The sequence below is a fragment of the Micropterus dolomieu genome, linkage group LG01 (genome assembly GCF_021292245.1).
Source record: "Micropterus dolomieu isolate WLL.071019.BEF.003 ecotype Adirondacks linkage group LG01, ASM2129224v1, whole genome shotgun sequence".
Lineage (NCBI taxonomy): Eukaryota > Metazoa > Chordata > Actinopteri > Centrarchiformes > Centrarchidae > Micropterus > Micropterus dolomieu.
The window spans coordinates 7590515-7617499 of NC_060150.1; the positions used below are offsets into that span (position 1 = coordinate 7590515).

Sequence of the window (26985 nt, forward strand, 5' to 3'; positions counted from 1 at the left end):
TTGAAACACTGAGTGTCGTCACACTGAATCTAAAAATATGTGCATCCTGTCTGTATGTTTAAATTTCACTAAGTTATGACACTAAGGGTTTTAAGTACCTTAACTGGCTCCACAAGCTGTTTGCCACATCCACTGCTGCAGCTCTAACTGTTGACAGCATTAATGAGAGAACAAATCATCGGGCCAAACTACAATAATTAGCGTCTTGTTGCTTTTAGAACACCTGCATGCACCTGTCCCTTTCACTCAAGCACTATCTTTGTAGCTTGTCCACTTATCAGAAGGACAGTGATTTGATCCCCGGCTCCCTAAGTCTACATGTCGAAGTATCCTCGGGCAAGATACAGAGCCCCAAATTGCTCCTGTGTTTCTGACGACAGAGGCACCTTAGCCTGTGTGTGAAAGGGGTGAGTGTGATGCAGTGTAAAGCACTTTGAGTGGTCAGAAAGACTAGAAAGGCTCTATACAAGTACAGACAATTTCCCTCCTCTAGGGATACGTGCCTCACAGTTTGAAAACCTCTTGGTTACATGAACTAGCAGGTAGAGAGCTGGCTACTCACCGTAAGCTGTCATGGTACCCACATAGGGCCCATCCATGACACTTTGGTTCTCCTCAGCCAGGGCCTTGATGTAGCGCTTGCTGAGGTCCAGGATCTGCTGCCTGAGCACAGCGCTGTTCTCGTGGCTGGCACGCTGCTGGATGGTGAAATGCAGAAGCATCATGCCCCAGATGAACCCAAAGCTGACCAGGAAGAAGCCCAGCTTCTGGGATGACAGCTTCCACAAGAAGGGTGTCGCCATGCTGACTTGACAGAGAGCTGTTGGGGCTGCGGTGAGTCTGATTTGACAGAGGGAGGGTGCAGAGGTCGGGGAGGTGAATCAGGAGGGCTGGTAGGGCATAGCTGTGTCAGTCGGTGTAACTGCGGTGGTTTTTGGGGAATGGTGTACGGCTTGTTTGCCTCACCGGCGTGATTTCCTTCTCTGACCCATCCTCATCGCTCAGTAACATCTCAGTGGACGGAGTCCAATCGGTTGCATCCTGCCTCTGAAAAGACAGAGAGGAAAGACAGATAGAGTATGTACGTTAGTTGGCTGTATGGCTGGACAATTAACCAAAAGTCGGAATCACATTATGGCCTACTGCAATTTTCAAATCGCAGGAGGCGCAATACTTGTTAAGTATTTTAAAGTAAATATTGTCATGCAGCAGAGATGTCCTGGTATTATTATTATTATTATTATTATATTCTTGAGACATCTTCATCTCAAAAATGCTCACTCCCCCTTGTCTCGCAAATTTCAAATTCAATTTATTAGTGGATAGCCCCTTGAGATGCAGCATCTCATTTTCAAGGGGGTCCAGAAACATGCACAGAAAATACAAAATCAAAAACATTACTAGTACTCAAATACACAAAAACAGTTGTCTCACTTAGCAGCATGCACCCTCACCCCAGACAGACAAATACAGAAAAAGAATATCAGAAGGTTCCAATAAAATTGCAACAAAAGAAAAGACTGGGTTCATATGCGTTTTAGCTAGTATACTAAATACATCACATACACTTGAAATACACAGGTCAAATCACTTTACCTCACTGCACAATAAGGTCCAACAACAACATCGGAAATTCAGTGCAAAAATAGTACCACATAAGAAAGGTAGAGGTCAAATCCACAATTGCAATATCAGTAAAAATAATCAGAATTAGATATTTTTACTGGTTGGTTGGTCTGCTAAATACAGATAATGAGGGACTTCCCTCTCCCAATCCAGTCCCACATGGACATGATTAACAATACAACTGATAACTAGACAGTGAGTCAGCAGTGTTAGCCACCATTCAAGCCAAGTAAGAAGTAATAGTGGAGAAATAAAATGCCAATTACAAGTTCCGAGAGCTCAAAATAACATCATGTGGCTTATTCCGTCTGACCGGCAAAACCCAAAAACATTACAATGATGAAAGACAACAGAGCAGCAAACCCCCGTGTTTCCTGAAGCTGGATATTATAGCTTAACCTTAAGTCCTGCTTTATAACGTAATGCTTCAGTGAGGTTGAACTGACTGATAAAAAAGGCGTGAGTTTGGATTTTCAAAAGGGTGAGAAACAACTTCACAGCCAAAGAGAAGCCACTACAGCTGCTGAAAAATAGTGCACAAAGGCATCATAAAGTCCACTTGAATAGGTTTAAGAGAATGAGGAACTAGCCATGAAGGGACGGCGGTATTGTGTGTAGTACAGATCTCCAGCCTGTTACTTTAAGCAAAGCAGCCTGTTTATGACCGCAGCAGACCACACAGCACAGAGGCACACTGTATCTGAACTGGAGGTCGCTGTGTGCGGAAGCTCCTACGGTATGCACGCAGGATGGCAACGCAATAAACTGTGTTACCTGGACAACATGGGAGAGGCTGAATGGAAGCAAACGGTATAGTGAGTTAGCCTGAGTACGGAGGGGAAACTGCTCCTCACCTTGTTCAGTCAATAATGTGTGCATATTATACAGGGCCAAGTCAAACTAGAAGAGTCTCTTTCAAAAGGAGAAGCAAGTTATGTTGTAGATTAAGTCGGACGTTAAAGGAATACAGACTTTAAGGAAGTATATTTGCCACTACTGGTTAAAAACAAGATACGGTCTTTAAAAGTAATTTAAAGTTCACTGCTTCTCTGAGGGCTACACAGAACAGCCTCGTCTCACCCAGACAGTTTGATCTTTATGATTGATGGGGCTGTATGGAATTTATGCAAGAGGGTTGATAGTTCCCTCAAAATATAAACATTTGGATAGCCTGCAATTTATCTTCCTCGCTGACAAGTGAGAACACAAACAGAATTTTAAATACATTGCCTTTTCTGTTATTACATTTGGTTGTTTTGTTTTTTTGCCAAATGTTCAACCGTCTTTTCCGCTAGACAAATGAAGGATGCTGTCCTCCTTGCCTGTGTGTGTGTGTGCGCGCGTTTGTTTGAAAGGTAAAAAAGGTCAAAGGTTTACTTATTTACTCCCACTAACAGGAAAAAAATAAATCCGCTGGCAGCAAAAGGTCAGGGACAAGGTGTATTAGTCAAAATAAGTTTTACTCTGTGTGTTGTACAGAGCTGTGTTTCTTGTGTTGAAATTATTCTTCTTCTGGCGTTTTGGGAAGTTACCAAACAACTTCAGGACAGAAGTAGCACGCGGACAGCAGGCACACTTCTCGGGAAAACATCCATTTAGCTTTTCTAGTACATTCAAGTTTGTCCAATTGGTAGATACCGCACTGATGGCGGGGGGTGGGGGGGGTGGGGGGGGCACACAGACCTTCTCTGACGTGGGCAGACAAAATTTACGTCATGGACCCACACAAACCTTCGCAGCCAAGCAGATGCAATGTAAATGAAAGCGTCTTGAGGAGGTTGTTTTTTTTTCACAAAACCACATGTTCTTCTTCATATCCTGTCCTTGCAACTTTTGTTTTTCTGTGACATTTGACTGCTGCATTGCCTCAACACTCAATTTTAAACCCTATAAGGCAGCTATTAACTATGTACCTTTTGTTTTAGACACATTTTTACAAACAGAAGGTCTGAGCTGTTTGTCAACTACAACTTTCCATATCATCAGTCCAATTCTGTAAATAACCAGAAAATGCCAGATATAACACTTTATTAAAATGTGTTTCATTACAGATAATATTCCAAATTCTGTATTTCGTTGTCTCAGTACTCAGAAAATCACATTTCTTTGCCTTTAAACCTTTCCCCTTTCTCCACTGTGTTGGCAGCTTCATAGGTCTGTGAGAATAAGCCCACCAGGCTAATTAATGTAAGCTGTAATATGCTGCTTTCATGCTTGCTATCTTTATTGCTGATTGAACACAACCGATGTCAACGACAACATATTTGGCAAATAAAAACATCAAACATTAGCCCATAATGCAAAATGAGACAGCCCTGCAGCACTTGTGACGCCGTTAAATAGTTCAACAAGCCTTAACTGACAACCCTAAAGGCATGCAAAGCTTAATGAATGCCTCTGGCTTTTGGCATTAAGCAGCAACAACAACAAAAAAATAATCTTTCCAGCACGCATTCAAGCCAAAAGAAAAAGATGTTCTCTCATCTGCATTCAACAGCAGCTGTAAATGAGGCTAAGTGTGGGGAGGGGATTTCTGCAGCCTTGCTTTTGAACTGCGTTTCTCTTATGCTCTTTCAAGGCAGCTCTAACCAGGTCAGGACCACTGCGAGAAACCCAATAATACACACTGAACTCAGCTAAAGTGATTTCACCTGTCCATATTTTAATCATTGCGTTTATTGATTTCAAGCCGTCAGAATTTAGAATGAGGCGCAGCAAAGATGGTTATATCAGCGCTGAGTGGTGTTGAGGAAATCATCAGCACTTTCCTGAGAAGCAAAACAGGCAGCCACACAAAAGGCTCTTTTCACCTTACATCCATCAGCTTCATAAATAGGTCACAGACAGCTGCAAGCAGCTTCCAACAGGGCGGGAATCTCACAGCAGGTTATGACACCATAATTGTTCAGTCATTTAAGACAAAGGCTCGTGTTGGTTTTCTGTGCGGACAGAGAGCTTTTTATACATTTTAAAAAGGCAGGGATAAATACTGTACTGTCTGAAATGAAGACAAGGAAGAATTCAAATTCCTGTATCTTTTATTTTCACATTTTACGCTTTGTAACGTGTGCAAAACAAGGCTTTCAGTGGGGAGGAAAAAAAAAAGTCTCTGCACTGCACTGTGAATTCACGAGACAAGCCCTTGGCAGTAGCGCCGTGCAATCTGCAGCGCTGATAACATCGGACGTCTCTCACTGCTGGGACTCGCTCGCTTGGAGGGAGAGCAGGAAGAAGCTGGCAACTCTTGTTGGTTGGGGAGCAGACAAGGAAGGGAGGCTTTGGGGCTGTTTATCAGAGAGGGAACGCAGCTCAGACTGCCCCGTCGTACATCGCTGTAAGAAGCACGAGCCAAAACCTACACAGAATCGTTCGAGTTCATGAATGCACACAATCTCAGTCGGAGCTGGCTCTGTTGTCTGGTCTGATTTCCTGCGTCCATCCGTCTTATTCAAGTCTGAAACTGAGCGTGCAATATCACTCCTTTGTTGGGAAGCCTTCCAATCACGGGCGGTGTCCTATAATCTGTAGAGACCCCCCCCCCAGCACTGCATGCATCTCCTCACAGTTAGCTTCTGGTTTCTAATTCAGGATCTTAATTTGTCTGGAAGCGAGCCCTCTGGCTCTCAACAGCAACAGCCCAGTGAAAGTACGCGTTGACAGCCAGCTGGGATTGCACAATAAATGATCTTTCGCAACCTGAGATGATAACATAACAACCTGCTGAATGGTTGTTTCATTGCTGGAAGAAAGTAGCAGCGCACAAACCCCTGTAGGTTCAAAAGGCGGTGAAGACAGAAACAATTGAATCATTGAAGCCTGGGAGAAACCGCTGTCCTCCCAAATCTGCTACAAAGGACGTTTTGCCTGTTAGGGACAACAGAGCTGAAATTTCAGCTCTAAAACGACTTCTGTTGTTCAGTTCCCCACAATGAAAAGGAAAAGAGGAGGGTGTGTACTCGTCGCTAGAAAGAAAATAACAAAAAAAATATTCATTTTAAAAGATGCCATTCTGAAATTCAAGATTTGGTTGTGATAGGTTTCCTGGGTCCTGTTTGTGTTGCAACCTTTATATTTAAGCACTGCAGAAAGCCTTTACTAAAACAAATTCATCTAAATTAAATAAAAACATTAAAACAAAGTGCATATAAATCATTACCAGTGCAGCGGACTGCTTTTCAGTAGTCGTATATTTATGATTTATTTATAGTTTGTTTTAGTAGGGACCGATACAACTGATATAGATAAACTGAAAACAACAATCGAATTTGTGCATCAGTGTTTTTAACAGTTGCTAATTTGCAACACCCGTCCCTAGAAGGGCTTTCAAAGAAATACAACAGTGAGGAAATGAGAAAAGTATAGTACAATACATTACAGTAGAGCACGAGACCAAAGGAGTTATAATGAGTATATCAAGACACAATAAAACACATGTAACAGGAACTACAATAGACCGAACACGAGTACAAGTTTGTTGCTAAACTAACCAGGACTTGGGCTCTCTCTTAAAGGTGGTGAAGTTTGCAGCAGTTTTCAAGTGTTTAGGTAGCTCGTTCCAAGAATTTGCTCCTTTATCAGAAAAGGTCATCTGACCAAAAGACGTTTTACAAAATGAAACTTTATAAATCGCCACATGAAGCTGCACTGGTGGAGCTACTGCTGCTGCTCTGCAGTCTCTTGATGTACTTACAGAGAGGCTGAGGAGCGAATCCATTTAAACATTTAAATACAAGCTTTTAAATAGTATAACATGTTGAATGGAGCCCGTCTGTTAAGGTGCGACAGGTCAAAGAGCTGGTGGGTCAATTTGCTGTCAAGAACTGCATTATGAACGCAAAAACGTTCTAAATAAATTCATGTCAGTGTTACTAAAAAGTACATATCGGGGACAGATACAAGAAAATGTCCAATGCACCAAGCAGGGTAATTAACAGCCTCTGCAAAGTGAACGACAGGCACACCGATTACCCAGGAGCAAAAGTCAGTTCAGTATACCGCTGAAAGTTCCCGACAAGGTTGAGTCAATATCTCATTCTTATATTTAACTAATTCTCATTGCTCTAAGCCGTAGCAATATCCAATACGAATGTTTACAATGAGTGGTATTTGTCTATGTTGCAGCGATCTTTATTTTCCCTGTGTGCGCAGAGATGTAACCGGTTTACTGTAAAGTCGCATGGATTTAGAGTTAACAAGGATATCGCAATGTCAAAATAATCATCTCAGGCTTTAATATCTTTCCAGCGGAGTCCTAATCACAGAGCCTTTATCCCTGTTCTATGATTTGCTGAATTGTTAAGACCAGGCCAGATGGCTGAGCGAGGTAACGGCTCAGACTGCAACTGGAGCCGATATTCCATATAGGTGAAGAAGTCGGAGGGAGGACCTGGATTAATTCCAGTGCATTAGTCCAGGTCTAAAAGAGAGACCATCCTCCAGAACTAAAATAACATACACTAAGAGCTTGTTGCATAACCACAGAAAGTAGGGAAATATGCTCAAGATGTAGCAGTGACCATCAATTATGGATCAACTTTGAAAAAGTATCCATTTTTCTCCTGAATATAAATAGGCTTTCTGAGAGCTCAACTTCTCACACTCAGGTAACTTCATCCATCTAATATTAAGGAAAGAAAGTTGCTGTGTAGTTCCTACACTGCACCCACTTTTTAACTACCACACATGGAGCAGGACACAAGCAGAACTCACAAATAACTGTTCCTTCCTGTAACCTTTAACACTTTCAATGATTAGGGGAAATCTCTGCACTCCTGTACTGACGCACATACGTGTACACTGTGGTTAGCACCGCATAATTATATACAACGTGTATACAGATCACTTCTTTGGCATTTGACAGGCGGAAGAACTCAAGCTAAAATCACATATTGACTCTATCAAATAATCCTGTAGCTGAAGAACCAGAACATATTATGTTGAGAGATTTTCTGCTCACTGAAAGCCTAAACAATTACTCCATTACAAAATTGTTGAGTCATTTCCTGCCAATCCCCTACTAGTCTGGTTATTTCAGTACTAAACAACATAAAAGTCATCTAGGACAAAAGAAAAACATGTACAGACATTTTTCTAAATAAAAAAGATCATATTTAAAATAATAATAAATAGGATTCAAGGTGTCCTGGTGTCTAACTTAGCCCGCCTCTTCCTCTTACTGTGACTGCGACAGCCGTCCATTCAGAGACTCCAGTCGTGGCATTATTTTCAACTATCGTTTCAAAAACTCATCTAGGAGGGTAAGAATTGCTCATTCCAGTCAACATCTCAGCTCTCCCAGACGAAGACTGTGCTAGTTTGCCTGCTGCCAGGGCCAAAGGAGACGTGATCCTGATAATATGGCCCTGCTACCAAGGAGACCGGTGTGACTCTGCATCTTAATGGGCTTCTTCACATAAGCCCCGCCTCTTAATTATTCATTAGGGCCTCGAGAGAAACAGGCCCCACTGCAGCGTCACCACCTTACTGGTGTGAATCCAGCTCGTAACTCAATATCACGAGCCAACGCCATGGTTTGACAGCGGCTTTCCCTGCAGCTAAGTTCAGGAAGTTCATTTAAAATGTGAGAGGCTCCCAGATCATTGTTTATGTGTTGTTTACTGAGTCACTGAGGGGCTCAAAATGTGATTCAACGGTACAAGTTTTAAGGTTTGTGCTATATGTTAATATTATAAACACATTCACATGGATTTTTCAAGAGACAAAATAAGCTTCCTGTTGCAACAATCTTTCATAAATAAACCTAAATCTGAGCAAATTATTTTTGTGGTTGGCCAGGCTTCCAGTAAGCTCGATTATAAGGAAGGAAGGTGATGCACCAGAGCCACGCACCACTAAAGGAAGTAAAACCCTCATCACAATGAGCACAAACATATTTACATGAGACACAAATCTCAAAATACACACACACACAAACACACATTCCTTTGTCAGCTGACAAAACCTGTCCTTTTGTTGAGCATTCAAATCAAATGTCATCACGGCTACTTCGCTATCGCGTTCTCTGCTTCTCGCGCCACCAAACCTCAGTCTGTCTGATAAGAGTGCCACTGGGAATTAAAATGACTTTGTGGACGTCTATGGAGGAAACTTGTTTCAGATTTGCTGAGTTGGTCTGTCTGAAAATAACGCAACAGGGTGCGACCACTCACAGCAGACATATACTTCCTTTGTTTGTAGTCAAGTTTATTGCATGCTAGAAATGCACCATTAAAGGGTGACTTTCAAATTTTTCAACCGCGGTGTGTGTTTGTTTGTTTGTGTAATTGTCTGACTTTGGTGTTTTTAAGGGTTAAAACTGTCACACAATCACGCAAACTAACTGATCGAGGCAGCGCTACACAGAAGGAGGTTAAAAATTACTGTTTTTGTCAATGGAGTCTGGTGGCTTTGACAAGAGCAATAGAGCAACTGTTTCTGGTTAGACAAAAAGGGTCTTACTCCTTAAAAAAAAGAAAGAAAAAAAAAGGTCTCTCTCTGTAGGGATCCTTTCCATAAGACTGTCAGTGGCAAAAACAAGCACTTTAATGGACGTCTATTGTCGCAAGGATTAATTTGCAGCCCTGTTTTCGCTTCTGCCGACTGCAGCGTGCTCGCTCAGTACTGGTCCAATTTCAAAAAATGTTGACCCAATTGCTACCCTTTAAACGTAAAGGAATTTAAAGTCATAAAGACTCACTGAAAACATATATAAATAGTTCTGTGTATGAATTAATCTTATCTTTAGTACGATCAGATAAAAAGCAAATGGTGTTCATCACAGAATCCTATGATGCATCATTGTGTTATCATTACAGGGAGAGGGCTCGTGACACTTCCTCACTCCACTCCTGGACTCGTCACTCACTAACGCATAGCACCCGACCTTGACCTCCAAATAAGAGGAAGTCCAGCTCCACCCTGAGAGCCCAAAGCCAATCAATTGTGACCACGTGATCGAGCTGAGTTCCTGGACATCTTAAACACAGAGAGTGCCCGAAAAAACTGCAGTTTCTACAACAGTGGTTTGAATGAATGAACTCTTGACTGTCTTCATGAAAGGAATAGCATCAGCATCTTCATGGAAAAGGATGCCAAGAAGGAGGTGACCCAAAAATCTTCTTTTTAATTCCTCTTTTGAAATTGTACTGCATCTAGCTGCCTTACTTTTGAGGACAGGCGGCCCTTGTTTGTACTGAGCAGAATATGGAGACATGCAGAATACAAAAACACAACCTAAAGACATTTGACAAAAAGGAAGCAACAGACAGGACAGGTTGGTGTCTTAAGAGATGGCTCTTTATATTTACAAGAAAGTAATAAATCATTTCTAGGAAAGAGTAAAGACAAACACACCCAGTTAATACTCAGACTCTGCAACACAGACTTTACAGATAGTGCTCTTTACAGTGGATTTTTGACCCTGAGACTTCTTGCTTACTTCTGATACAGTGGTTTCTATTGGCCTTTATTGCTTTTAAGCTGTTCGCAATAGACAAACTTGTTAAAAAAACACTTTATAAAAAGTAATCTACAAAAGCCAAACAAACATTGCTAAGGCGTCACTTTCCTCAGACTAGCACTGCCAGTTTTTAACCTGCCACAACATGCCATGAGACGAGTGGGAGGAGACAGGACCACCCTGAACATGTCCCAAGCACGGGGACAAGTGTGCCTAGGAAGTGCAGCTCTAGTGCTTGCAGGAAGACGTGGAACTTCCTTCCCATAAAATATTTTCAGCTAACACAACTATACTATATTAAATCCCAAAAAAAGCTGAGGTTTCTGTGACAGCGGGTTTATATTATTCCAGTATTCTAGGTTTGACAAGTGATTGGAAACAGCGGCTAGGTAGCAAAAAAAAGGGAACAAATTCATATGTCTCCCACCCTATTGACATTTATACACAGTTAAATTTGTAACAGCAGCTCACAGCTCAATGATCCACACACGAGTGAAATCTTTCAGTCAATGAGACAAAAACCAGGCATGAAACCGAGGACGTGATTGAAGTTCAAGGTTACAGTAAAGGCCTTTAGGAAATCCCTAATCTCCCTTTCATTACCTCTTCAGTTTTTCAGTTATTACCTTGGATGTGAAAACAGCTTTTCAAGAGGATTTACTGCAGGTTTTGTGACCCTCCCAACCAAAGAACATTTCTCTACCGCTCAGATGTGCAGCACAAATAAATGAGAGCTTTGGAACTGCAGCGCTCCAAACACTGTAGGCCGACTGTAAAGAAGTGAGTGCGAGTTGCATGATGGGAAAGAGCCACTTCAGAGCAGAGTGCCTGGTTGGAGTTTTGTTTTTTTTCTTGGCTAACGTGCAAACACGGCACAAACGGATTCCAAAAGGCAGATTTTATACCTCAGTCTGACCCCAAGTAAGAGAGATGTGTGTGTTCGTGCTAAGAGAACAGAAGCCCTTTAATCACAGAAAGGCCAAGTGTCCCACTTCACTGTGTGGTATCCATCACCACAGTTCTTCCAGATCCCCCCCCCCCCCCATCTTCAATCCATCCCTCCACTGCCACCAACACACACACCCCCTCCAACCATTTACTGCCACCAAAGCAAAGCTCCTTTTCCTCAGTATTTATAATCCCAAGGGCTCCCGAAAAAAGGTGGCTGAAAGAGCTCTTTATAAAGCCAGGGGCAGCTCACCTCGGGATGGTCACTACGATCAGCATTAGCTGCCAGCCTACAGTCAAGAATCATAAGCAAGGGGGGAGGGACGTTTTTGCTGGGTCACACTGACTGTACCAGGAGACACATTTGTCCTGAAGTCTTTGCTGCTGATCGCCTACCCACCAAAACTATCCCACAAGCACCCTTGGAAGACGTAGGGACAAGCTCCTTGTTGAAAGTACACACAATCACATTTGCAGCCTGCATGATAAGGACACACGATACATCTTGTATAATCAAATCAGCGTGCCATAACCTGATTACACTGAAAATTACTGGACTGCAATGGTGAGCTAAGTGCTTCAGCAATGAGCCAGAGTGGCCTATTACAGAGCCGAGAAATCAAGCTCCTCGGTCTCCCCATAGGTCTGACTGGTTTCACTTTTTAGGTTTTTTAATCTAATCTTGCTGGAACCCCAACAAAAAGGCACACAATAATCCTGACCGGCAGCTCTACCATAACTAATCGTGTGACTCCGGTGAACTTCAATTTTCAACCTAGCCTCAAAACTAGCCTAAAGACAGGTATACAGAAGAGCCATAAATACAGGTCCTACCCCCCAGATCTGCATTTTCAAAGACGACACAATGGGCCTACAGGGCAATCATTAACATGACGAACTGTCACATCATCTCCGGAGGCTCAACAAAATCACAAGAGCAAATATTTCTCCTTAGCTAGTGAAGGTGACATGACGTTGCTACCTGGTTCCTGCTGTGTCTGTCACAACTGTTTTAAGATAAGTGCAACAGTGTGAAGAGTGTCGTCTATCTCTAGCTCACTTGAGTGAAAGCTGTAAATGTTATCTGCTTGGTGAACATCGGACACATTTACATGCAGGGGGGAGTCATTATAACCACTTAACGTTAGCTCGGAGGGGCATCACTGACGAAGCACTGCTGTAACTTAACTGTAAATATGCACCTTAACCGCGAGGAGCTGGGTTATTCTCAAACAACTTGTTCGAGACCTACAATGCAGAGGGCACCCTGTGTGTGTACAGTCTAGTACATTATCGCACTGTGTTACTATCACTTCTTTTATAAGCTAGCTAAGCCTGCTGTGTAATAACAATGGGACCCCCTGCGCGCTGCGGCGATTATGGCTCTGATTCCCAAACTGTAACGTTACACACACACACACACACACACACACACACACACACACACACACAAAAAAAAAACCCCAGCTAGCGTTTACGTTAGCTCTTCAGCTTTAACGTGGCTAACCGCACTCACACGCAGTTTCTGGCTACATTAGCTCTATTGAGGCTCGAGACGACTAATAGCTGAGTGCCTCGGTCGACCCCGCACCACTCATTTCACAACAAAACACGCACCGCCGCAATGACAAGTCGCCCACCCCCGAGCACACACGGCTAAAACGCTGCGCCGCGTCTTCCAGCAGTGTTTCCTGGAGCAGAATAAACGGGCTCCGGGGCTGTGAACGCTGACAGGAAGGGGCTTACCTGTTCTTTTGTGGTTTCTGTCGGCGGTGTTCAGACTTCGAAAATCCAGGGAGAGAGCGTGCGGAGACGACGAGGTGTTGAGCAGACTGCGAAGATGAGATTCCTGATTTCTAGCCACAGCGCACGAGCCGCTGTATTTGCTCTGCCCACTTGCAGAAGGCGACCGACAGTGTTTAGGGACTGTGTGCGCGTTAACAGCCCGCAGGAAAACGCACAGCACAACGCTGAGCAGTACAGGAGGAAGGCTGATAAGTACTTTTACTGAAGTACTAAACAAATACAATACAGCACACAGTTGAGTTACTTTACTGAAGTATTTTCATTTCACTTTATGCTCCACTGCAATACAGAAATACACATTGTTTGTTTTACCCTTATAAACAGTCTATGGTTTTACCCCCACTTCATTTATTTGCAGTGGTGAGTAGGCTAGTTACTATCCAAATACAGTAAAGAGTTTTGCAAAACTTTGTGACAACACTACTTTCAAAATCGTTGCAATCTTTTAATGGAGAAAATAATCAGCAGATTAATACATAATGAAAAAAGTCATTAATTGTAGTGTGATACAAACAACAGAACAATCCTGATTACATTAATTCACGAGTTACAATAATCTAATGATATAAAATATAATAGTATTACCTATTACAATCACAGGGGACATTTTTCTTTCTTCTTTGAGTACTTTTTAAATACTGTACATTTTCAATGCAGTACATTTACTTGTAACAAAGTATTTTTACAGTGAGATAGTAGTACTTTTACTCAAGTATAGGATTTGAATACTTCATCCACCGTTGTTTATTTGACAGCTTTATTTAATAGGAAATATGAAAGCCTTAATGATGTTATAAAATGCGATGCATTGTAATTGATTAAACATTGAGTGAGGCTTACATGAAATAAATTTAAAATAAAGTTACACTCATCACTAAAATTCTTTAATAAAAGGATGAATTCTGTATTATTAAAATAAAATACCAAAAAAACATAAAATTGGTCAGTAATTAACAGCAATAGGTCTCACGACTTCAAACAGTATCATGTGTAATTGAATTAATTATTAAAATGTAATGTAAAATTCCTCAAAGTGAAGGACAAAAATCAGTATAGTGAAACCGGAGACAGTTACAGTGTTTGTTTTTAAATCTATTTTGCTGGTCTTTCTTCTGAAGCTTTCTTTAATCTTTGATTACTACCAGGCCTGTATGATAGATATAATTGTGGGCCATAGTGACTGATGTTCAGTAATATTTGCCACAGAAAGGTAATTAAACAGAAAGGGGAGACATAAAATATGACGGTCCCTAACTACATGTTCACGCCATCTCAGACCAATAAAAGCTTTGTGTTACTGCCATCTGCTGGCGATCAGGCGCTACAAGCTCATTAGACCACAGCAAGGGGCCTCTTGGATTTTCAGCAGAGATGCTGAAATTCAGAATCATTTTTGAAGGCAATTTAGGTTTTTTATTTGTTGAAAGTACTAAAAAGGTAAAGCATTCTTAAATAATTTAGGGACATGGTCATTTTTGTCTTATATTAACAGCTCTGTTGCCAGTGCTCCTGCTGTGCCTCATGTGCATTTTCAGACTTGGCAGGTAATTATTGTGGAAATTTGAAACTACAAGTGTTCAGAACATAAAAATAGATAACTGTGAGGTGGAAACACAGTAAAGCGTCTACTCAACCAGCACAGGGAAAGAGGGTCGAGGGAGGGAAAGAGGCTGACAGGGAGAGAGGAGTACCTGCTGTGAGGAGATAAACACTGAAAGCAAAAGGTGGGGAAAAAGCTGTGTACACAGTAGTGCCTTCAGGGAAATGCATTGTTCACCCTTAGGTTCGTGCATTCAAGGTTTCCCTTTGTTTATTTCTGCCTATTGATCATCAAGGACTATTGCTAGGGGTCATTTTGTTATAAATGAAGGGTTTATGTTTTTAAATTACCAAACGTATGTGTCTCAGCATGAACATGTTTTGAAGGTTCGATAAGAAAGGTGGATTTCCCACACAGCACGACACACCTAAGATGACTTTGCATGCATTCCCATAAACAAAAACAGTGACAAAGCTGGGGGTTTTGCTTTTTTCCTTGGAACATTTGCATTATGCAACACAACAACAACGATTTGCTGGGAGAGACACAGTATCCAGTGGATCAGTATCCATTCTGTTGTACAGGAATACCATATTCATACATCAATGGCAGTTTCAATGAAAAAAAATCACAACTCTCAAGCTCAGTCTCTGAGAAAATAGATTTATTATTCAATGAGCAACATGTACACAGTGGGTTCATGGTTCTAATCATCAGAAAGAATATGAATATAGATGAGCTAAAATCATTTACAGAAAAATTCTATTTATATTATTATTATATTATCATCACACAGCTCCACGGGGCAGGAGAATGATTCCCATTCATACTATATTCAAACATATATAATTTACTGTACAGACACAAAGAGCTGAAGGCAGAGGACAGCTTGATTCCTGCTAAGGCACTAGTGAACTAGTAAAATTACATTTACTACCATAGGTATGCACTGAATAAAATGACAGCTGGGGGCAAACTTGGTTTATTTGCATGATTTTTCTTTTCTTGAATGGCAATAAACTTGAATATATAGTTTTAATCTGAAATACACTGTGAGACTGGGAACAATTCAGACAAAGACTGACTAGACATACACTGAGGTGTGAGACTGTAAAAGTAAGGGAACTGTGTTGTAAAAGAGATTAGTATTCTCCAAAGAATTTCATTACGCAGTTCAAGCAGGTGAATAAACCCAAAATTGAACTAGTAAGTCATTGTCTCATTAAGAAAAGGAGTCTATAAAGTCCACAAACCTCAAACTGCCCCAATAAAAGACAAATCACTTTGGCTGAAACACATTCTTAACAGTATTTTCCAATAACACTAGTAATTCAATAACAAATCATATAATTAAACATAATCCACAGAAACAAGAAGACAGGTCAAATAATAAAACTGCATTATGAATCCCATTATTCCTATTACATATATGTAAAATAAATTCCCAACTTGAAATCATTAGGGTTTAATTAGCAGATTAACTGTGAGCAGAGTAATACTTCAGTAGAGCTCAGGAGAAAACAACCTCCATCATTGGCTGACTGGGGATCTGCTGTCACAAACAATGTTTTATTTTAAAGTTTTAACCATTTGTTAAGCTCCACTAACTTAAGTTACTGCTAATTTTCAAGCTTTCCATTCTTGCGTGACACATGCCGTTTACATAGGTGACAGTGGCAGATTTTACCACTCAAAATTCTTAGTAATTTCTGAAACAATGGGCCCTTGATTTCACAGAGAAGCAGACAAACTCAGGCTTTTCAGCTCTAGCCAGCAACTCTCGATTTAGCCCGCTGAAATGATGCTAGTAGCCAGCTATCTAATCCAGCTAGCATTAGCTCCGGGTTTATTGTTTTGGCTGACTTTTTAACATTTTAGCATTTAATTTATTGATTGCTGTCGGGATGTAAAGAGAATTTCAACAAATATAACAATAAATACTTCTGAAATAAATTGTCTACCCCAGCTTTAAGTGTCTAGACTGAGGCTAATGCACCATGGCAGCTTCCTCACCAGTTTCCTTTCCATGTAGGACACATGGAGATCCAGCATTGTTCTTATATTGCACTGTCTAGCTAGCTGATAAAGAAAGATCAGAATATTATTTCATTCTAACACAACCCTGTTTGGCTGATTAGCTTACATTGTTTTTCATATTTTCAAACAGTAGCACGTTTCAGGAAAGGCTTTCAGGGTAAGGACTAACCGACGTGATGTGAAGGAGCTTTATGTAATCTGTAACCCCACAAGCTAATGTAGTTCACAACGGTGCTCCTTGGCCTTGGTAGTAACGCTGAGTTAGATAGTAAGCTAGTTAGCCAGACATGCAAACAATTTTAGCTTACATTAAAGCAGATACACTCTGTTTAATCCATTATTTACGAATTATTGGTTTTGGAAAGACTAAAAGAAATGACACCACGTGCAGAATATCAATCTTAAAACAGCCCAATGCGCATAACATGCTGAGAAATCTAAAGCAAGGCTCGGTGGATAGACCTGCTAGCTACATTTGCTATGATTTGACAATCACTGTTCGGGGGATGGGTTTAGCGGTCATTTGCAAACTCTTTTCCTGACTAAATAAAAATCAAATTCTTTTTTGAGAAATATTAGCTGTGCTATAACAATACCCAAACAATTTTCAGCCCCTTCCGTGTTTTATAGTCAGTCAGACTTGAGATTCTACACAGCACCTTTAAAATATGAAAATGTGTCTTTTCTTTGATACACCATAACACTGTGCAACGTTTCAACTCATCCTTCCTTTGTAAAGAGTGTAATTTTTGTCAGAAGTATGCTTTGGTAGATTTTCCAAAAAGTTAAAAAGGTACATTAGTGACTTGTGTGGTTGTGAGGCACTCATTTTCCAAGTCTCTTAGCTACATCCTTATAGGCTAGCTCGATTTCCACATCAGCCGCACACGTATTGGTGAACTCCTCTCGGCTGTAGGCGTTGCCAAGGTAACGCCACACCCCTCTGAATTCAGACGGGATGTCATAGTTTCTGTATTTCTTCGCAACCACCTGACAAAAAACAAGTTGATGTAATACATGCGGTCAAGACCAAATTCATGAGATCAAATTAACCAAACTGAACCAATCCAAAGCAGCTTACCTTTACAACATGAAGTTTGGGTAGAAGGTTGCAGTCAGCCAGCGTCAGTTCGTCTCCGTCCAGGTATTTGCGGTTGGATTCTCCCTCACCACTGTGGCGTCCCGCTTGAACCTCATCAGGTAGCGGACCAATCAGATACTCGTCCAGCTTAGCCAGGACCTTGTCTAGACTCTTCTCTAATGCTGAGACACACACATAGAACACATCCAGGTCATAAGGTCATCAAAGTTGATAAAACAGTGGTCTTGTTATGTATTAAAAGGCTTTACAGCACGCCTACCTCGATTTTTATCTGGTCTTGTGTTTTTTACGTAAGCTGAGAACTTGGCAAATATGTCATTTCCTGCTGTGTTGGATTCACGGTTCTTTGCTGCAAGTTTGGGATACCTATAAGAAACAGGAACCCGGTGTTATTTAGGACGTTACTTTATCTGTTTCTTCCTGCATGTGTTTCTGTGTTTGATGCCTACTTTGGTGGAGCCAGCTTCTCCTCGAGGTACTCCTCAATTTTGTTGACATCAGTGAGAACCTCCCCCTGGAAGGTGAGGAAAGGCGGGTGTGTCCCTGGGGCCAGGTTGTGAAGGTCTGCCGGTTTCCTAATCAGAGTGGAATCATTTTACAACCTCCACTATATATCTGTAATGGAATGCTATTAGAGTACAGTTAACAAATGCTCCTTTGTTTACTTTACTTTGTCGATCCTTTCTTTATCTATGCACGCCATGGTGGCTATTGCTGCAAACGCTGACTACCTTGGGCCTCATTTTCCAAAAACAATTACACTTTTAGCTAAAGTGTTTTTAAATGCGACCCTTTGAGAATTTTTTTATTACCGACTCGTATTTCTCAAAACAGCACTTGGAGCCAGAGCATAATTAAATGCGTATGTGAAAGCTGCTCTTAAGTTATCTGTTAGCTGCTTAATCAAACAGTAAGTTATGGGATGTTGCGTATGGGACACAAACAATAGAAACAAATGCATATTCTTACAATTGTCACATGAGCTATATGTTTTATGCAGGTGCCTGTACAGAACTTGAAACATTTTTTGTCTCATTATGAAATAGGCATGTGTTTGTGGGTTTCACTTTAATGCTGACAGTTTTATCTGTATGCCAAGATGACAAACATATTGGGCAAGGGTACTACTGTGTGATTAAAGATAAGGAATAATTCTTCTTTCTTTTACTGCACAATGCGGACCAGTTCTTTTGAAAATGAATTTGCAGTCAGTTTGCATAAATATAGTATTTCAGTGAGTTCCAGCATGCTATGTTAGCATTAGGGTAACAAGTTAATTTCAATGTTGTCATTAGTTTTAATGATATTCTGTCATAAAGGTATGGGAATTTGACCTGTAGATTCATTTTTGAATGACCGATGGGCCATTTGATAACATAAACATCAGTGATTATCAAAAACTGCTTTAAACCAGCTTTAACAGACTCTTTCGGCCGTGTGGAGGCAGGGAAACAAGCTAGGAATACGACACTGGTATGTCACTTTTGAAGTTGATACCTATTTACACATCCAGAAAACAATATTAGCGTTTATTAATTCCTGTTTCACTCTCACATTTAGCTTTGTTTTTGGTCTCTACAAATTCCTGAGGGAAAGATCTGGATTTTTAGCTGCTAAATGCTGCTGCCTGCTGCAGCTGGAAACAGTTGTGATGAGAACAGCGAGAGTGAACCAAAACAGTAAAGTTGTGACCGAGTAAACCAAAACACAGAGCTGACAGGAAACTGCAGAGTTGGGCAACAATTCTCTGTAGATTCATAACTATGAGCTACACCTTTCACACAAATGTAGTACAGATTCCTTGTTAATATATAAACATTGTTTATAGGTTATAGCAGAGTAACAAACTTTTTGTAAACATGCATATGTTTCAGTATAATTTAAAAGACCGTTTAGTGAAATATAGTTTCAAAAGTCTGTGTTAACCAAGATCTGATATATATTCTTTTTCCTCTAGTCTTTCATTGCGTTTTACTGTAATAGTATAGTGTTATAATATGATATTATTATTACCTCTTGAGGTCAACAGTGGTGACATTGAAGACTACACCTTTCAGCCAGAGAATCATAAAGAGGCGCTGAGAGAAGGGACAGTTTCCGATGCTCTCGCCATCAATCCCAGCCTGTACACACACACACACACACACACACACACACACACATACACACACACACACACACACACACATACACGAAAACATGGTTAAACACTAATACTGCTACACAAATGGAGTTTAGAGCTGGGTACAAAACAGAACTAGAGTCCATTTTGTGATAAACACTTTCCATAGCCTTCATATGCTGACTCACTCCTCTTCTCATGCATGCAGGGGGACACACATGCAAACCATGTACTTAAAAAGACATACACTGATTCACACAAACATGGCACACACACATGGCACACACACCCGACTAACAAGTGAACAAGGACTCAATCAGTTAATCAAATCACACACATTATACTAGAAGAAGTAGTGGTTTTGATGTTGGGGGTCTGTGTGCGTACATACGCTCGTTTATTATTGGCATATGATCAAATACAGTAGGTTGAATGTGTGTGTGCGTGTGTTTGCGTGCATGCATGAAGCTGCAACAGGACACTGTAATGAGACACCAAGTCCAACATGAATAATCCACGCTGCTTCCATTAGCCGCCTGACTGCCTGTTTAGACTTCTGGTTCCTACAATACAGAGGCAGTGTATCACCTATTCAAATCATATAACCCACTGTCCACCTATAACACTAAAATAAACAAAGAAACACACTCTTTCACTGAACTTGAAATATTTGTGTTGTCTACTTTTCTTTACCTTGTTTTAAGATACTGCCACTTACTTACTTACTTTCTGAAATTCCTGAGGACAGAAGTCCAGTCATCCTACATCAGATTTGCAGTGTATTACACGGAAAACATATTGTAGCCCACTTACTAGAAATCATACACTTTATAGAAGAGCTAACACCTGTGTAAACCATGAATTTCTAACTTTCCATTCAGCCATTGTTGTCCATTGATTGCAGTACAAAATGAAAGTCAATTAGCAAAGCAGTCAGTGTTACATTACCGTTACAAATGGTCAGCAACAATGTAAAGTGTAGATGATTTGTAGTTAAAAGCAAACAGACTGGTATGGTAATTAAAAAACCTGAAAATAGACACATGTTAATTTCTTGCCAAGACTTAGATGTGAAAATGAATAACACTCTCATGTCATTGCATCCGGGGTGGGTGTATTAACAGAGTACTGGAAACTGCGGTGCCACTCTGCCTTGTTGCCAATTTATCCCAGTACCCATTTGCAGTACAGCCACTTGTTGCACCAGTGTGTCAGTTGAAACTTAGTCCAGTTATAATGTAAATTATTACTAATCATTGATTTATTCAGTACTAAAATTAAAGCGGTTACACCTTGGAGATAAGCAACAACATAACCCTAAGTAACAACTAAATAGGCTCTGCCTCATGCCAGCCAGAATGCTCATGCGTATGTTATAACTTAACCTTGCGGTCCCAAAAGCATTTTCCCCATAGACCACCATCATAAAAGAGACATCTGGAAAATCTTTGTGTGGACACCAAGTGCAAAAAAGGTCAGTAATACTATATATAACAGTAATACTAATTGTATTGTATTATTATTATTATTATTATTATTATTATTATTATTTAAATCATAAAGGTTTTATAGCGGGACCTGGGAGCGAAACATTAATGTTCATGTGCAGTTTACCGCGCAACAGGAAGCAAACCTGGAAGCTAGAAAACGTTTTTGCCTTGTGAGCTTGGCATTTATTCAAATGAATAAACATATTGGAGTATCCAGTTCTTATAATACATACAGTGTCCAGTGAAGAAATAATGCAGCACATATCATATTTTTGTACTGTTTTTTCCTGATTGAGCAAACAAAAATTTGCCTTAGAGGTAGGCAGATTTTGTTAGCTTCAGTAACTGTTTCCTCCTATTATGCCAAGGTAAGCTCATGAGCTGCTGGCAGTTGCCTCAAATTTAGTAGATAGATATCGATATCGAGTCCATCAATCTTCTCACTTAAAAAAAATCTATCTACGCATTTTCCAAACTATTCCTTTAAATATTTTGCATGTCACAATAATGTTTGCAACTTGCTTTACAAGTAAGATCAAACATGTGAATGAGTGCACATATGGTAGACTCAACAGACTGTCACTGACATCCTTTTACTGTCTATTCATTAAATGACTGCAAGAGTCATAGATGTCGAGACCGTGTTGGCCAACAAACAAAGGGACGTGCCAAAAACCTGTGTACACACATATACACACTGTACATATTGTATGATAACCACAGACAATTTAAAGCTGCTGTTCTCAATGCTGAAAGGACCCCAGTAATAATTCATTGGGAGAGAGAAAGAGAGAGATTGTCTATGCACGTGGGTGTCAGGTTAACATACGGAAAATCAGCACACAACAACAACATGGCATGCACACGCTTAAAGGAGCCAAACCAAACATACCCAGTGAATATTTTATATATATATATATATATATATAACACATTATATAGTGTGCACATTCATCTTACATTTGACTTGAAAATCAAAAATAACAACTAATAAAGGCAGACTGCTGGGTGAGATAGCAACAGCTGTAAAGGAATGTCATTTAGAAGTGTGAAAAAACTGACTGGTGTCAGTTTGTAATGTACACAAACTGTACAAACACCAAAACACACACACACACAAACAAACAAAACTCCCCACCTTGACAAATAGCTCAATATCAGGGTCCTTGTCCTCCTCGGCTGCAGTATCCGTCATGGTCAAGAAAAACACGCTTTGCTTGTGTGTTTTGTTTCCACAAGTGTGTAGAAGTGTGTGTGTGTTTGTGTGTGTGTTTATGTCTCAGTTTACAGCGGATTCTACTCCAGGTCCATGCGGTGAAGTCCGCCTGGTCCCATAGCAGCTGTGTCAGAGAGTCAGCTGAGGACGAATGCCAACGAGAGTGTGTGTGTGTGTGTGTGTGTGTGTGTGAGAGAGAGAGAGAGAGAGAGAGAGAGAGAGTGTGTGTGTGAGGTGAGAGGTTCGATTTATACCCGTGGCCCCAGCAGCGGGGCGTGACAGTGACAGGCAAAAATAACCCTCTTGGGTGGGGTGGGGAGGGGGTGTAGTGAGGAGGGAAAGGGCAGACCAAGTCACCCAAGGGTGCCCTGCCCCTCCCACCTCTTACAGCTCTGATTGACAACACAACCGGGTGACTTTGAATCATGGAGAGTCATCGTCTCCATCCAACACTCATCAGCACCCATGGGTCCCATGCTGTGAAATCTCAGCTTGCATCTGAACTGCCTCACTCAACTGGCCTTAGCTGCAGGGTGATGTCAAACTCTAGGGCTTTCAGCTTCTCGGCAGGGTCAAACATGATGAGTATGTTTAAAGTTTACTGACAGCTTGGATACACATAGTGTAGTAATTTTAATCTGAGTTGATCCACACTGTGCTCGTGCTGTAAATACCTGCTAGAGCACCAAATGTGTATTAGTCTGCGTCTCAAAGTAATCCCCAACAAATGCAATACTTCTTGGTGTGTGGGTAACGTCCAGATGTTTTAGGAAATAGCTGAGCATTTTCTTTAAAAAACCCCCCAGATATTTGTGATCCATTTTTAAAGATTAACATCATTTGACCAGTTAAATATTTAAGCTCCAGCATGGGCTGCTTAATAGATGTGTTTTCAGTTTATCTCACCAATATTTAACTTCACATCTCTGCCTACCCCCTAGAAGATTGGACATTGGTGTAATTTAATAGAATAGAAAATATTGCTGGTGGAAATTGTATTGCCCAGCCAATAAAGAATCAAATAGAAATTCTAATACCACTTTTTAATAAAACAAAATATATAAAGGGCTTAGAAGCCATAGTTAAATAGTTTATAATGGTTAATAAATCATTTACCAATGATATATATAACTCAGTTATATGCATTGATAATAATAACTTTTAGGTAGGAAAATTCTCCTCCTGCATCACACTTATTGTGTTTTTTTTATCTCACTCTTCAACTCACAAATTATAGGTTTCTCAGTTTTTATAAACAACCAGAAAAGGTAAGTCATAAATGTTGATAAATCATTGACATATGTTTTTTAGAGGAGTCTGCCAAGTCCTGTAATTGTAAATGTTAATAAGTTGTTTATAAATGGATTTTGGTCAAGACGCCATTCTCCAGATGGGAAATGGTAGAACAGTTCATTATTGTTCATTCTGGTAAATTAAATAAATGAGCATCTGTCACAGCATCAAAGCAACTGTCACAACCTGGTAACCCAAACGTTGTTCTTATAATTCTTATATCTGATCTCTATAGCATTGGTAAATGATTAATTAACCACAAATAAAACCATTAATTAAAGCTTATAACACGTTTTATGAAGGGTGCTATATTAAAAGGTGGAACTGAAATGTTATCTAGCTAACAATCATAGCCAATATACTACTTTTAGCTCCTGGTTTTTACCTACAGGTTTAATTGACTGTATTATAAGTTGTAGATGGACAAAGATCCTGTAGCCTCAGTGTGTTAACAGTCTAATTAGATAATGTTACATTTTTGGTGACATTGGATGATGTTAAATTAGTTATATTTAATTCAAGTAAGCTACAAGGTAATTACTTTGGTGTGGCGTGGCGTGGCAGTATACCTCAGTCATTCTTATTTTACGCCGATGACCTCAGGGTTATAGTGCTTTTATTTATATGGTTGTAGCGTCAAAGTGTTAGTTTATGATCCCTGTATACTCCCGTGCAAATGGACTTTAGTGTGGAAGATTATGTAATGCATTCAGTTAGTGTGTCTGTTTCGGTGTGGAGGTACAATCTTTAGCTATTATGACCAGACAGATAAATTCACATGGCCGTGACAGGAGCCATCCCCAACTATGCCAGCACTGACTCAGAACATTCCTGTCAGTTCAACTTAACTTATATTTAGAACCACAGTAACACACACATGCTCAAACTAATGCTCTCTCTCTCTCTCTCTCTCTCTCTCTCTCACACACACACACAGAAATGACTAAACATTATGGCCTGTAAATAGAAGTGTTCGTGAACAGCAAAGTGAGGTGTGTAGAGGGCCCCAACAATAGGATATAAATTCAAAATCTGGATGTAACGTAATCACATTCCACATACAGTACACACACACACACACACACACACACACACACACGACCTTGGACACTTGTTCATATGCAACTGATATGAATGTGATTATGATTGAGATTTATGTGGCCTACAAGTTAGTTCCCACATAGTTTGTTAGTTTGAGCATGTAACACACACCATAACATGTCACAGAGGTTAAATTGAAATCCATTTGGAATCACATGATGTAGTAAAATCATACCCCTTCTGCCCTACCTTAACAAAAAGTGAGACTTTCATTTCATCCTTTTCAGGCTCTGGCTTCTTCTCAGTGCCCTCCTTCTCAGAGGCTGATGAAAATGATGAGGAGGATGAGGATCTGCGTGATGAGTTCCCCCCGTCCAACTCCGCTTCTGGAGACCTCCTCTCCCAGTTCAGGTCTTTGCTGCTCTTCTCCACCTCGAGCTTCTCCTCTTTCTCCTCCTCCCTGTTCAAGCCCTCCATTTTCCCTTCCTCTTCATCCCCAGCATGTGAGGAAGATGAGGAGGATGAGGAGGATGAAGAAGAGGAGGAACTGCTTCGCCTCTCCTCCGTGGGAGATTTAGGTGGGGGGAGAGAAGGGGGCGCCGGTATTTGTCCTATGGCCCTTCCAGTGTTCTCGTACTCTGATGTCAGGTCTGGGGGTGTCTCGTATGGCGCCTCACACAGCGTCTCATTCAGTGTCTCGTACGTCACATCGTATATACCTGAGGACTGGTTCTGGTAGGTTAACTCTGGGTTCTCGTACACGTTCTCCTCACAGGGATCCATTCTGGGTGAAGAGGTCAAACAGTGGTTGTCCTGAGGTGGTGGAATGAGCGTGCTAAGGTGTTCAGCAGAATGACTGTGGTGCCAAAAGTGCCTACCTTATCAAGAAGCACCCCAGGACTTTGGACGGGGAAGGAAGAGAGGCAAAGCCAAGCAAAGACAGCGGTGATCCTTAAAGGAGAACACAGCTTACATACACATGGCACATTATTGCTGTTGTTGGGTGGCTGGCATTGCAGAGACCGGAAACTTACTTTGGTTGCCTTTATGTGACACTGTAAGGAAATGCACATGTAGCTGGACAGCTCTGAATACACTTTGTGATGTGCTCAAAGTAGGTTCAGCATCTGCAATTGTACATTTGAGAACTCATCAGCTGTGTGTTTGTAGACTAAAACCTGAGGGAGAAGAAATCAGCACAAGAGACAATGTGAATAAGAGACAATGTGAAGTTGGTTTCTAGCATCCAGTTTGCTTTTTGGGAGCAAACTCAAAATGCTGGATCCTACATTTCCAATAACAATAATACCTCAACAGTGTCTTTCATTAGAGTTTCCCTGCCTAGTAAATGACCTCTTCTTTCAAACTTAATGCCCCCAGTTTGTAACACATGTTTTCTGTTTCAGGCCTAACTTAGAAAAACCCTGATGACATCATCAGAAGACATTATAGATGTGTTTTCCCAGGGTGAGTAGTACCGAAGTCCTTACAGAATCAGAATCAGCTTTATTGGCAGGTATGTGTACACATACGAGGAATTTGACTCAGGATTGTACATTGCTCATGATGATGTGCTTACTCATACAATAATAGAGTAAGACAATAATAAAATAAATCAGACACAGGCTACAATGTAGACAACACAAATATACACACTATGAACAAAAATAATATAGACATATTGACAAATAGTGAAGTGATCAGAGTGCAAAGGATGCAGGAGTAAAATATTATTATTATTATTATGTACATGTCGGAGGTGGATGTGATATACAGGTACACATACATGCATACATGTACACAGCGCGATGAAGCATAGTGCAAAGGATTTATGTACAATATATAACAGTATGAACAGCACTGAAATAGAAAATGGTGATTAAATAATAAGTGGTAACCAGTAAACAGGTGGCTGATTAGAGTGTTATTGCACAGGAATTGTTCCTGACACCGTGAGTCAGAAGTCAGCTGTTCATCAGAGTGATGGCTTGTGGGAAGAAACTGTTCTTGTGTCTGTTGGTTTTGGCGTACAGTGCTCTGTAGCGCCTACCAGAGGGGAGAAGCTGGAACATGTTGTGTCTGGGGTGAGATGGATCTGCAGTGATGTTTCCTGCTCGTTTCCTGACCCTGGAGTTCCTGGAGTGTCGATGTATTAGCCCTGCACATTTACAACGTAGTGGCTGAGTCTAGGGAATCCAAAATAACACAGTCCCAACAAACAAGGTGATCCAACAGAAAAATCCAGAAACAGGTGTACAATCCAAAATCCAAAGAACGGACAAGGAACAGGCAGGGAACAAGCAAGA

The 26985-nt window shown here is 40.7% G+C and overlaps 2 protein-coding genes across 4 annotated transcripts in view; both read right to left on the minus strand.

Annotated features, from left to right (window-relative positions):
* Positions 1 to 12935, minus strand: part of mgat5 (alpha-1,6-mannosylglycoprotein 6-beta-N-acetylglucosaminyltransferase) — a 134100-nt gene extending 121165 nt beyond the window's left edge. Inside the window, exons 1-3 of the mRNA XM_046054948.1 lie at positions 12779 to 12935; positions 967 to 1047; positions 563 to 840 (exon numbers count right to left, since the gene is read on the minus strand). Coding sequence (XP_045910904.1) covers positions 563 to 840; positions 967 to 998 — 310 coding nt within the window. The 5' untranslated portion in view covers positions 999 to 1047; positions 12779 to 12935. The remainder of the gene's footprint in view (positions 1 to 562; positions 841 to 966; positions 1048 to 12778) is intronic.
* A 4305-nt stretch (positions 12936 to 17240) lies between these two features.
* Positions 17241 to 26126, minus strand: clic5a (chloride intracellular channel 5a). Of its 3 annotated transcripts, XM_046052453.1 has the most exons (7): positions 26112 to 26126; positions 22268 to 22303; positions 19531 to 19640; positions 17967 to 18092; positions 17777 to 17883; positions 17497 to 17678; positions 17241 to 17405 (listed from the first exon to the last, which is right to left on the minus strand). In XM_046052453.1, the coding sequence occupies exons 1-7, from the start codon at positions 26124 to 26126 to the stop codon at positions 17241 to 17243; spliced, it is 741 nt and encodes a 246-aa protein (XP_045908409.1). The 3 variants fall into 3 exon arrangements, with proteins under 3 accessions (XP_045908409.1, XP_045908419.1, XP_045908400.1); XM_046052463.1 differs by lacking the exons at positions 22268 to 22303; positions 26112 to 26126 and adding an exon at positions 24929 to 24955; XM_046052444.1 differs by lacking the exon at positions 26112 to 26126 and having other exon boundaries at positions 22268 to 22324.
* Between the last annotated feature and the right edge of the window lie 859 nt (positions 26127 to 26985).